This window comes from Cephus cinctus, unplaced genomic scaffold (assembly GCF_000341935.2).
Source record: "Cephus cinctus unplaced genomic scaffold, Ccin1 Ccin1_scaffold0690, whole genome shotgun sequence".
NCBI lineage: Eukaryota > Metazoa > Arthropoda > Insecta > Hymenoptera > Cephidae > Cephus > Cephus cinctus.
The window spans coordinates 1741994-1755409 of NW_014333313.1; the positions used below are offsets into that span (position 1 = coordinate 1741994).

A 13416-nucleotide genomic window follows, 5' to 3' on the forward strand; every position below is an offset into this window, starting at 1 on the left:
GGTGGTGGTGGTGGGGGGGGGGCCTAATTACACACGGTACCGACCGACTTCAAAGGAGCCGCCAGTTCCTCTCCAGAATGGCCAACCTACAACAATACTTTTCTTCCTTCCTCGTAGCGTCCTCCTAGCGTCCTCGTACCGTTCTCAGACCTCGAGAACCGGAGTTTGCTTCATCCGACGGCGACCTCCATCTTCGCCTCGGGAGCGCCAGATGGAATTCGAAGGTATTGCCTTTCTCAGAGGAAGCGCAGGGACAGCGACACCGACGTGGATGGCGAACACGTGCTCAGAGTGGAACGTCGTCGTTGGCACGCGTCACGCGAGCGGAATGACAACCAGTGGAGCATAGGTACCAGGGGAGACTGATGAGACTGATGATTCGCGCAGGGCTTACGCACGGTGTCTACATCCAAAGGACGTCAGTGGGCAGTAAGCGGTGGGCAATGAGCCGCAGGCACCGGGCGCAAGTCATCAGTCAAGTCTTTGAGGGCAGCTCGGAGCTCAGCCTCGCAGAAAAAGGCCTTTTGCCGATCTGCTCTGGCGGTGAGATCAAACGCTGCTCCAGCCGAGGTTACTACGAAGCGAGTGTGGACGCAGGAGCGTGCGCTGCGGGAAGAACCGTCGAGCGATACGTCGAAGAGAATGAGGAACGATACGCAGGTAAACGATACCAGGGAACACACCGGGAACACACCTAAACAAATACGCGTGCCCTCGCTAACCAATCGCAAATTTGTTGAGGTCCGTCCAGACCGACGACTTTTTGGCCGACTGAAAAGAACCGTCAAAGAGGAACGAAGTTCGTGGCTTCGCTAGACGATCGCAAGGTTACCCACTGGGACTAAAGGCCCCGGCAAACATACACGAAGTAGGTAGCTATACACCCTGAACGAGGTCTAGCGCGCTCTTCTCATTTTCACAGGATCTTCTGATCGTACGGGATTCACGATATTTCTTTTGCCAGTTCTTCCTACCGATCGTGCATCTCATTGTCGATTTGTACGGAGAGTCGAGACAGGCTCTCGAAATAGTTCGGGATTGAAATTTTAAAGCGCGCCCTGAGCGCACTTCCGTAAACTGGCCGTTGCGTAGGTACCGAAGAACGCGAGCTGGACGAGCACGCGTGAAGAATCCTCGGGAAACGTATTCTCGAAATAAGCTCCCGTAAAATAATTGCCTCTGTCGCGCGAGATGCTACCGGCCTTAAACTCCGTTTTACATAACTTTCCGGCTGCCGCGACGGCAGCGGCATTGCGCACACGTACCTCGATTCAGGACGCTCTAACATCAAAGAGCCATCGAACAGGGGAGTAACATTGGGGAATATCGACTGGAAGGCAACGACTTGAATTGCCGTAGACGAGGATGCTGCCGTGGAAAGAAATTACGACGCGGAGTAGGGGTTAGGGAGGGGTTACAAGAAAATCCATCTAACATAGAGAAGATCGAACGAGTCCTCGAACAGAACGTATCTCGACCTGCCACTATCGGTCTTCGTAGATCCACGAGAATTTTTCTCGCTTCTGCCGACCGCGTGCTACCACTTTGCAAGGGCCTCGCGGCCAGAAAGAAAAACAAATCCGTACGGCAGAGCTCTTTCTCGAGGTATCGGGAGGAGTTAGCAAGAACGCGGTGTAGGCGGCACATCAAAGGCTCACCTCGGGCGTGAACGAGCGAGCGGGCACGCGGCTCAAGTAGAGAGCGGAAGACACCGCCACCAATCCTACCACCGTCCCACCACTATCCAATATATTTACTCCGATGGACCACCACCACTACCAAGGACAGCGTACACTACCACCGCTCGAACCAGTGCTACCACTACCAGTCCCGAGTCACTCACGTCGGATACTTTGTACGCATCGCGTATAGAGCTCGCGTCGATCTCGCCCGGAAATGCGAAAAGAATCTTTGGAGCATGAGCATTATGAATTTCTATTATTTTACAGGGCCCTTTGGAAAGTGTCGGAAAAATTGTATACGGATCATATATCTTTATGTTGCGTTAAATGGGTCCTGACGAGTTCGGGACTCCGGAGGGAGCCTCGAGGAGAGGAGTCAGCATCGGGCTTACGGGGTGCACGAGTGTATTCGTTGTAATAAAATAAATAAAAACGGTCGACTCTCGACAATAAGGACGCGCGATAAATTGGATAGTGTTGCCGCGTCTTAAAAGATCTCCTTTACTTTTCCTTGGGTCGAACGCGGGTGCCTAGTGCCTGGTGCAGAGCTACAGCGAGGCAAGCCAAGGCAGTCATATTTCAGCCCTTGTTAGGCCGTGGGGCCCCCGCCGTGATGGGAAGGAGGAGTACGGCGGCGAGGAGGAGGAGGTGGGGCAATCCCTTTGACTCGCCGCTCTGCGGCTTAATCCACTGGCGTACCCTATCTTACCACCTGCTCTCGTAGTGGCCCCACTGATTACAGGGCTAAAAGCTAACGTGAAAAGACTGGGAATAAACTATAATCAGGAATTACTATCCGACCATCAACATCTGGAGGTTCGCGCCGGCGAGAGCGTGGTCCAAGGCGGTCCTCGCGGCGCGACCGTCGAAAGTTTAATTAGCCGGTCTCGATTAATCGTATCGATTCGATTGGCATTCGGTCCTGTCGTTTGCCGCGTAACCCTGGACTCTCCGTGACGGAGTGTCCCAAGATTACCCAGCAGCACTTGCGAGCTGCTTCCACGTCCTCGCCTTAGCATAACTAGACCCTGACGCGACTTCGTTCTAGTCGCTTTGACATCGCCATCGAGAACGGCTCAATCAGTGCTGATCGCTCGCATCTCTCCTCCGCTCCAGCCCCCCTGTCCCTGTCCTCGTGCCAGAGCCGTGCCCCTGGCCCGCCGCTCCGCTTTTACCTAGCGTCGGCTCTCCTGCGCCAAAGAGGCCGATTCCCTCCCGACAAGGAAGAAAGAAGCGCACGGGGCCCGAGGAAGGCTTCAAACGCGCCGTCTCCTCGAGTGCCGCGCCAGCCCCGCCGTCTGCCTTATCAGCCGCTTCGCTGAATTTCACTGGAAAGGCCATTTCGCTCGGTTCGACTGGGTCTAGCTTCCAGGAAAGTTTTATCAACTCGAGACGACCCGGCCGTCCACTCGCGATTCGCCCTGCTCGTTAAGCTCCTACGAAAGCTCGCGCAGGGCATCTTCGTCCGAGAGAACTTTGCTCGAGCGCAGTTATGGTAATGTTGGGTTTGTGCGTGCTGCCCGGGTGCGTGAGTAGCTCTCGTAATGATAACGAGACGGTCTCATCATCATCATCAGCATCCGGACGAAACACGATGCAAACGACGAACGACTCGCCGCGTCAAAGCAGCCGACTACGCTAGGACTCGGCCATTTTTAATCCCCTCTCTCCTTATTTTCGTAGCTCGGCTACCACCGTTCGTCTTATTGTCTACCTACAGTCTCTTCTATCGGGCACTTTTTAGTCTACAGAAAATCGCTCGCTGAGGTCACTCGGGAGACTCGCGAAATCATATGCGTGAGCGAGGATCGTGAACGTGTCTCGTTCGCACGACCGTGGTGCCATCTACATACCAAAGAATCCGTAGCTTCAGCGGTTTCGTCGTCAAAGGCGAGACGGCGCCTAAACACGAGAATCCTTACGACCAAACGTTACTTTCCTTCCTTGTCGGCCTCTAACGCAACGCTGGTTTCTTTTAATTAATGTAATTTAGTGGCACATGAACAGCGAGACGCGGCCGCTTACTTCGGCTTCCCTCAAAGGGAACGAGTCACTCGTGCCATTAGAGAAATAGATAGAGGGACAGCTAGAAAATAAGCTTCCTATGCAAAGCCCCTCGCCCATCCATCCCAGCGCGCCATGGAGACTCGAGTCGACGGTGGGAGGATTCTAGTACGGCGAGTGTGCTACCCTCTACCGGAACTTGTGCGATACGCGTTACCGAATAGTTAAACCACTTTGTCGGTCTCGGTCACGGGGATTATGCACCCGGTGGCAAATTATGACGGACACCTTTCGGATTAGAAACCCTAATGTCCCTCGAGGGATACGGATGGTCGGAGCGATCAGCGACTAGGACGTTCCGGCTTGTTTTCACTGGGCAAAAACGAACGGCCGACCTACTCGGTTCGGGCGCGCTCGGTTTCTTGCGGAATTAAATGTCAATGAGTTAAGTCGCCTTCGACCTGTACCCGTGACGGGCCCAAAAATTTCCAAGGACCTTCCAACCTCGGGGACACGCGTACCACGGTTTCAATAGGATCCGCGCTAATGGAAGCGTGACTCCTTTAAAGTCCTCCACTGTATTTCTATGTCCTACTCGGAGCGACTTTGGATTTCCATCGACGCGACGTCAATAAAAGTTCCTGTCGCTCCGCAACACGCGTACCGTACATACCTGCGCTCGATCTATACGGGCCAAGCTAGCCAAGAATTCCTCGGGCACGGGCGCTACGCTTTGTCACACCAAAGATAGACGAAGATGTGGCGCTGTTAGCCGTCGTGTTTTTCGTCAATTAAATTCCTTGCCGGGTTTTTGTCGGCGAGTAACTATGTCACCGGCATCGGAGATTCGTTGCACGATGAAGTTGTGCGTAAGTGACCGTAACTTCTTAGAAGGTTCGTAAACCTTCGTGACACCCGTGGACCGTGGCGGTTCATTTTATTGGAAGCTGCGATATGCAAAACTCGATCGAGGGATTATCATTATTAAATATCGGAATTGCATTCATCGGTGATCCCCTGTATAAGATTATACGACGTGGACGCTACGAGTTCGCGTGACGACATATACCATGAGGTTAGTCAAATTAGTGGGACGGATGATTGACGTCGATAACATTAAAACGAAGAGAGGAACGTGAATTATTAAAGAAATAAAAAATTATTTATAAGACGATTATAAGAATGCACTATTAAAACGACTCTCACTCGTGTTACTGAAGAATGTCTATTTTAAAGAAAAGTCAAAAACTGACGAAAGTTCCTCAAAAAATATTAAAGCGCGAGAGAGTAGTTTGGCCACTCGTGGAACACTGTACTTGCGGCGTCTTAAAGAGTTTCCTTTCTCTCTCTTTTTTTTTCTTTTACTTCCATTTCGATGCTTCCTTTTTTTTTTTCCTTTCCCGACGAAGAAGTCCGAAAAGAGCGCGGCAAAACTAGGCCCAGGGATATAAACGAAACCGTACCCTCGGTCCAGTGATTTACGACATAATAAAGAGGTTATGTAAGGTGGACACTTCTGAATGTCGGTTCTGTCGGCTACGGTACAGTCTTCAGCGCGGGAGAATTTGATTTACGGCCTTCTTGAAAGTTCGGATTCGACGCGGATTCGTAAATCGGATTACGCGACCCTCCGATCATATCGAACCGTGAAAAGTCTGAAAGCTTTTCAAGATTTTGACCCCCTACGGTCGCTCTCGGTAAAATCCTCGAGAACAAGTCGGTAATCAACCCTGCAATTCCGACGGATCTTTCCAAGCGAAGTGATGCCATAAATTCCTAAAGCACGAAGGCGAAACGTCACGGTCTGTTATCACAAGAATTTCTAAAATATTCAAGCGTTCCCGCCGCTGCTTCGTGCTTCCGTGTATACATATCTGAAATAAAGAAACCGTATGGTTCGGGTGAAATACGTTGAGCTTGCTCGAATGGGCGCAATACCATAATCATGTTCGTGGCATCGAACTAGCGCAATGGTAATACGTGCCACGCCCTATCTTATTTATGCACTTATTATGTACAGTTCCAAGCCGCAGTAATATATAGTTATACAACTGTACACTCGAAGCATTTCCAATGGTGACGCTGATTGCGCGTTGTCACGTCATAATTAATAGCAACTACGAATTTTCAAGTATTGCACGGCCACGCTGCGTCGTTCCAAATACGAATTATCTGTAGCGCTCATAGACATCGTGATGGTAATGATAATTTATTGGAGGAAGGTAAAACACGGGATTCGAAGTGACTATTCTTTCGACGCAGAAGAAAATCCGGTTGAAATTAGAGCACAAAAATATTTTACGAAAAAAAAAAAAAAAAAAAAAATCAAGCCAATGCCACAATAAAGTATGATCTGTACGAATATTTTGAAAATTGCGAAAAGGAGCAAACACCATTTTACTAGATCGTAGAATCTAAATGCACGGAAACTGAACGGAACTTGTGGTTAATCCGGGCGAATCGAAGGAAGTTATTTGATTGTTTTGCGAACACACCCTAATCTGTTGCGGGCCATTATGCTCGATCATATTGCGTCGCAGCTCCATTTCTCCTTGGACCAGGCGGCACCTTTCATCTCCGGAGTCTGAGAGTCCGAGCTTCTGTTTCACTGTTTCCGCCGGCGGCTACCGTCCTGGAACTTGACCCTAATCGCCTTAGAGAGCGCGCGCGTTTTCAATTACTTTGATTGTCGCTGATTGTTGTGCGGCCATTTAGATCTTAGGGGCAAAGACATGCCGACAGGCCACGGCGAACGCCACCTGTACCAAGGATCCGGATGGATGAGTTTTACGACGTTCGGATTCTAGCCTTATACCCAAGTCTTGCAGTCGGGCTCTTCGTGTCCCTTCAACGAGCTCAACAACAATAAGGTCCTCTTCCAATATGGCCTACCGATCACGGAATAACTGCGATACGTCTTCCGTCGAGTCTTCCGAATCGTTGATCCAGCGGCAAAGCGAGCAAAAAATAATAATAGAAAACCTCCCCGACCGTTAACTCACTCGAATGTGACTCCACGGACAAAAGTCACAATAAGGTCAAATATAATGGGACACCATGGTATTACCTTGGGTGTAGCGTAGCGTGATGAATCTACTGGCTACCGGATTGCGCCAGAGACTTGAGGTCGTATCGTATCTCGTTTGCTGCGCTTCGCTGGCTCGCCCCGGGTGCCGACAAACTCCAGCCCGTCAACTGGACTTCTTAGTGAACACCGACGTACTTAATGTCGGGGCCTGATGCCCTCGCTCGCGTACCTCAATCTGACGGATACGCTGCGGCTTCTCGATATTACTTACACGCAGATCCCTCGTGGCTTTGATAGCGCCGAACCATCTCCACGGGATCGTCTTCACCTGCAGTCGAACCCCATATCCATCTGCTTCATCCCTTCGCCGTTGTCCCGTTATCAGGACATCCCCATTCATCTCGCAGCCAGCTCTCAGTCTATCGTTAAGGAACCTTTGAATCTCAAGGCATCTAACAATTACACGCAACTGGTTAGATTGGCATTGGCATTGGCAACGCGTTTATCCGCAACACGTGAATGATTACGAATAAAAGCATGGGGTAGTGTTGGTCGGGAAGTGGCAACTAAATAAATAAGGATTCTCATACCGCGAGCGAGGGTGCCGGTGGTTACGGCATGAAAAGGATTATTTAATCTGCCGCTGTAAATAAAGGCAAATTCAGCTATCTCTTGCGCGACGCGCGCTAAGCAGCAAATGTTCACTTAGCGCGCACCCGAGCGAGATATCTCGGCACCTCGTTACCGCGGAATATTTACGCAGCCCTTCGTTTCACTCGGTTCCCCAATTAGCGGGAGGCCCTTTTTTTATTTTTATTCCAACGGGGCGCGAGCCGCGCGCACTCCTTAGCCGTTTTCTTTGAATTGACTGGGACGCGCGCTCGAAAAGTGAATAATTAAAGCCGGATGACGCGTTAACTGCTCCCGGGTCACGCGGGTACCGCGAGTTACAAATTTCTGCTTGTATACAGTCGCGGCATTTAAAATAAGCACTTCGAGCTAGAAAAATCGTCCTGCCTCCGTACCGAAGCGGAGGAACCTGTTCTCCCGCCGAGTGGCACTCTTCTGATCTTCGGCTGTTTTACGTCCGACGATTCTCTGTGCGCGATCAGTCGAAACAATCTTCGGGTTCCATCACGTGACTAACGCGAATGTTTCTTAGGAACGGATACGAATTCAGCCTTTCGTTATTTTTCCTGTGCTGCTCGTGACTACTCGACGTTTCGTAAATTTTTATTCAACGGGATCATCTCCTTCGGCGATGTCCTGGAGCATTGGGATACCGAGGCTGGAAAATTTTGTTCAATAATATACTGGGTGTTATATTGTTTGTGCGTTTCTCTGCATACGTAGATCAGATTACAGAAAGATTTCAACCGTGTCTCGCTGAGTCGGCTTGAGTAAAGGCGCCGCCGCGATTTTCCATGCTACTCAACGCCCCACAGTTCAGTCCTATCCGTTCTTCGGACGTGGCAAGAAACGTATTCTCATTCGTATGTGAATGTTTCCTTCTAGGCGACTTACGGTTAGACCTTGTGTTAGACGGACATCTTCGGTCGGCTGGACAAGACGATAGTCTGGACTTGCGGGCGCGTAGGGATAGGCTCTCGTCTTTTTCTGGAGAAAGTCATTCTCAAATCAGAGAACACAGGATACATTAGCCAACGTCTTGGATGACTGGAGTGTTTGAGGGAGCTGGGATAATAGTCGTAAATATTTATGGAAATTGGACGCTGATTGCGAACGGCCTTAATCATAGACCATGGATAGACCGTCGTGTGGTATACTCTTTAAGGAGCACTGAGTGTACGGGGACGCCGACCTTTCCGAAGGGATGCCAAAGACAATGCGTCAATTATTTTCTATTCGGGAAGAGAACGTTCAATGGAGTCTTTTACGTAGGAGAAGATCCTATTTATTTGAGATCAAGATCGAGATCCTGAGATAATAAAGTAGCAGGCGTTACGATGCGTCTTTCAACTGACGAGGAGCATCGCCTTCCTGATTTACGGACTGTTGAATGAATGTGTACAGGGTGACATTTTTCTTTCAGATTGGACTGTGCCTCGCGGCCTTTGCCGCGCTGATCGCCGCCGAGGACAAGCCGACGAACACGGTCTCGGTGTCCCCGGGTTCTCCGGCGATCCAGAGCAACACCATTCAGAAGCTCATAAAAATTCTGGAGAAATACGGACCCGAGGAACCGCGTGGCCTTAAGAGGGTCTACTTGAGTAACAGATCCATCACGTGTAACGACGGATCCCAGGCGGGATTCTATTTGAGAAAGTCCCATGGCTCCAAGAGGTGGATAATATTCCTGGAGGGTGGCTTGTACTGCTACGATCATACGAGCTGCAGGAGGAGATGGTTGAAACTGAGGCATCTGATGACGTCGACGCAGTGGCCCGTCACGAGAGAGGGTGGGTCGAGATGCACAGATTCCATTATAAATTCCTCCCGAGATACTCGCCGAATGGTTCGTTTAAAGGAAAAAGTCGCCAACAATAATCTAATCTGAATTCCAGTGGGAGGCCTCCTATCCGCGAATCCCGAAAAGAACCCATTCTGGTGGAATGCGAATCACGTGTGAGTACTACCAACGATCCATAAAGATTGGACGTTCAATACCGTTCGTAGCATCGTCATTAATTCCATATGATGGACCATTCTAGATGCGTGCCCTATTGCACCAGTGATATTTGGAGCGGTACCAGAGCTTCTCCGAATGACATGTTCTCCTTCATGGGCGCGGAAATAGTGTCCCAGGTGGTAAGAGACTTGATACCTCTTGGACTAGAGAACGCAAGTTCTCTGATGCTCGCTGGTAGCAGCGCAGGAGGCACGGGAGTCATGTTAAATTTGGACCACGTCCACAACCTCATTCATCACGAGCTCGGTAAGTTGATAGCATTGATACAAAATGCCTCGGGGACATTTTCGTTGCTCATCGAGCATCGGAGTCACGTTTGACCCATGATCATTCAGGTTTAAAGCACATCGCCATACGCGGTATCAGCGACTCCGGATGGTTCCTGGACAGAGCGCCGTACTCTCCCAATGACCTTTCACCGACCGACGTCGCTCGGAAAGGAATGGAACTTTGGAAAGCGCGAATGCCCCACAACTGTGCTGCGAGGCATGTTCACGAGCCCTGGAAGTGTTACTTTGGCTATAGGCTTTATCCAACCCTGACAGGTAGCTAACACGATATGGTTTCGTCGTGGTAAACCGCGACACGGTATATACCCACCCTGGGAACCGCCCTCTCTAATTGTACTTCCACTCCACGTTCTATAGCGCCGCTCTTCGTTTTTCAATGGCTCTTCGACGAGGAACAGATGTCAGCCGACAATGTCGGTGCTCCTGTAACCAAACAACAATGGGACTATATCCACAAAATGGGGGACAGTCTTCGTCAAACCTTTGAAAACGTCACGGCTGTCTTTGCTCCAAGCTGTATCAGTCACGTCGTCTTGACGAAGAGGGACTGGCAGCTGGTCAAAATAGATGAGGTATCCTTGCCGCAGGCATTGCATTGCTGGGAACAGGCATCGATTGGGAATAAACGTATTGAGTGAGTTTCGAATAATATTTTGATTGTGAATGATATACTTGATCAAATGTTTTATGAAAATAATTACAAATTTTACCTACAGCACACACTCGCAAATCGAGACTAATCAACCCTGTGCCAAATCAGCACGTAAACTTCTGCGCTCGCGACATACTAAAGGAAATGGTACAGTCGCAGAGAATGGAAAGCCTAGCAAGAATACCACGGTCGCTGATGTTCGATTGAATATTGCAGGTATGGCTGGTAAAGTGAACGAGAGAAAAATGGTTAATGATTCCGTTGAAGGAAGAGGGAACAAGAAAAGGCGGCGGAGAAAGCACAAGGCACGAAGACGCGAAAGAAACAAGGAAGGAAAAGCCAAGAAGGAGAAACGCGAACGAAAGAAAGGTAGTGAGTTTGATGATTTGTATTCTACATAAGCTAGACGACTCTTTAAGCAAGTCAGTAAAGAAATTTAATAAATTCAAGCACGGGGACTAATGATTTATATCTTTTTATTAGGCCGAAGACAGGGTGCTAAACATAATGCCAACAATCATCATACGGCCATGCTGAATGGCACCAGACCACAGCGATCCGTAATTCCTTCGAGCAAACGAAATTGTGGTCAGAGTTGTCAGTTCCGTCTTATAGAAAGATGCACTTGGCCGCAGTGTAATCACAGCTGTCCAAAATTGCATAATCCCTTCACCGGCGAAGAGATGGACTTCATCGAATTGCTCAAGAGTTTCGGACTGGACATGAAGAGCGTCGCGAATGCCCTTGGTATCGACATTCAAACACTCAATAATATGGATCACGACGAACTACTCAACTTGTTGACACAGCGGGCAAATTAAGATCGCGTATTCCAGTACAAAATGGTACCAATCGCCTAGTTCGATGATCGAATCATTGATCTTCTTGAACGCAGGTGAGTCATCGACTCGATGAACTTAAAAATCGGTCTGAATAATAGAAAATCCTTCAAGACTGGTATAATACGTAACAATAGCATTGTGAACTCGATGATTAAATTTTTCCTCATAATACTGTGAAATACTCGTTAATTGTTTATTTCGTCATGCAATTGTTCGTATGGTCTTAATTGGTCGCATTCTGTTACACCGAACTATTCTCAATCATGGTATCTCTTAAATTGTAAATTTTTAATATATACCTGAATTTTTATTCTCTTCATCAATCGTCCGTATATGCATACATTCCAATCGCAGATAAATGCGAGGTATGTTTTCAATGTAACCACCGTTGTGGAGGTTTGCATTTTAATGATGTTTCAATTTCATCATGTTACGTCGATTGAAGTTTTACGAATTCTCGTCGAGTGATCGCGCGTCTCGTTAGTTGAATTCTTGGAATGCCTGCAACGAGAACGCAAAGGAAAGTCAGTTCCAGGACGAACTGGTAAACGGTTGCATGCAGTAGGACTTACGTTAAGCTCGATTGTCGGTTGTCATAAATCACTCGAGGAATAAAACATAATGCTATTATGTTACCAACAGAGTAGAAAGCACAGAGACTAAAGTAATTACGTTATAAATCAAACATGCTAGACAGCGGTATTCAACCAAAAGTATTGTACATAACTACCGAGAATTTATATTATTGTATTTCTAATACATAACGAAGTATCTTAATTTATTGTAGATTCTAGGTGAAATAACTGAGTACGAATGACGTATTAATATTAATTTTTAACTCTTAAGCGTCACTAGATGCACACTCTTTATACAATATTGGACACATAGTCGACACTGCCAATTTTCTTACGGTCCGTCGTAATTGAGAGCTCAACATTTTTTTATATGTGAAAGGTTCAATGATTTTTCTCGGTCCTATTACACTTTCTGTAATTAAAAAGAATAATTGTATTGTGTCACAGTGCCTTCGTGTTAAAGAAAAAATTCAAACAAGGCAATATAAAAAAAAAAGAAAATATTTCTTAAACAAAGTTTCGAATTTATTATTAGGGAAAATCATGAAAAATTCACTACAAACTCGTCATTCTATGCAATAAAATAATACAAATTATTCTTACAGATAAGATGACTGCATCGCGTAATTTTGAAAACTGAACCCAAACATATTCTCTAATAATGAGTTCGATATTCACGAATAATTAGACATTCGTTCAATGCGTTTGATGATCAATTAATAAAACACGTAGGTTGGAAGAATCACGTAGTGAAAGCGATCACGTGCTATAGATTTTTCGTAAAATTTTACAAAGTTAATCAATAATCGTTTAAGTCTGAATAATAAAAATGAAGAAAGAAGACTATGGCATTGTTCGTTTTCTTAAAATCATAGATGCGATGCAACATTAATGCAATTATGCAAAGAAATCTCGATGCAAACAGTTACTAACTGATCAATCCCCTTTATAGACTGATTAAATTATCTACCTCAGCAAATCAAATTGTATTATCGTCTTTTGTGTACACTACATTCATGAATCGATCGATGTAATTAACACTATCTAATTAGACTAGTGAGTGAACCACTTGTATTTAATGCTTGTAAAATAATAACATATCTCCAACGATAATATTATTTATTTTTAAGTACCTGTACTTAACGGACAACGGAACCCAGTGCTTACTCGAAGGGTCATTATTCGACAGGGTATCCGACAATTAATTTATTCTACTGTAATTAGTAAAGTATTAACGAACTAATAAAAGGCCTCTGTACCTGGCCCGATATTTTCTATGTGACTACTGTACGTAATCGTAGGTGGACGTGAATTTGTAAATAAATTGTATATCTGTTGTACTAATCACATCTACAATCAGTCGCTACCTATCTCATTAGAATAATACATAAGAATTTTTAATTATCCTAGCTATAATTAATTATATCTAAATTCATACTGTTCGAAATTCATATCTACATAATATATCTATTTCGCTATTAATCTAACACGTCACAGTCCGGGTGATAATAATTCAATAGAAAAGAGAGTACTGTATAGCGTCCTCTCGAAACTGTATCCTGACATACAGGAAACGATATTTAATGCTGCCAGGTCAGGTTAGTTCGGGTCCGGGTGGGATGCAGCAGAGAGTGCTAGTCCCCCAGCAATTGCTGTGTCCGAGGAAGTGATGGAAGGATGACACTATGTGTAT

The 13416-nt window shown here is 46.9% G+C and overlaps 1 protein-coding gene across 2 annotated transcripts in view; it reads left to right on the forward strand.

The window, feature by feature from the left end:
- LOC107269949 (palmitoleoyl-protein carboxylesterase NOTUM) overlaps positions 1-13039 on the forward strand; it is a 17211-nt gene extending 4172 nt beyond the window's left edge. The window contains exons 2-9 of one of the 2 annotated variants that reach the window (XM_015744413.2): positions 8768-9134; positions 9240-9300; positions 9387-9610; positions 9700-9909; positions 10012-10288; positions 10371-10453; positions 10523-10675; positions 10790-13039. In XM_015744413.2, the coding sequence (XP_015599899.1) occupies positions 8768-9134; positions 9240-9300; positions 9387-9610; positions 9700-9909; positions 10012-10288; positions 10371-10453; positions 10523-10675; positions 10790-11127 (1713 nt within the window). In that variant the 3' untranslated portion in view covers positions 11128-13039. Of the gene's footprint in view, positions 1-8767; positions 9135-9239; positions 9301-9386; positions 9611-9699; positions 9910-10011; positions 10289-10370; positions 10676-10789 lie in introns of both variants that reach the window. The other variant, XM_015744412.2, reaches the window with a different exon arrangement.
- Positions 13040-13416: the final 377 nt, after the last annotated feature.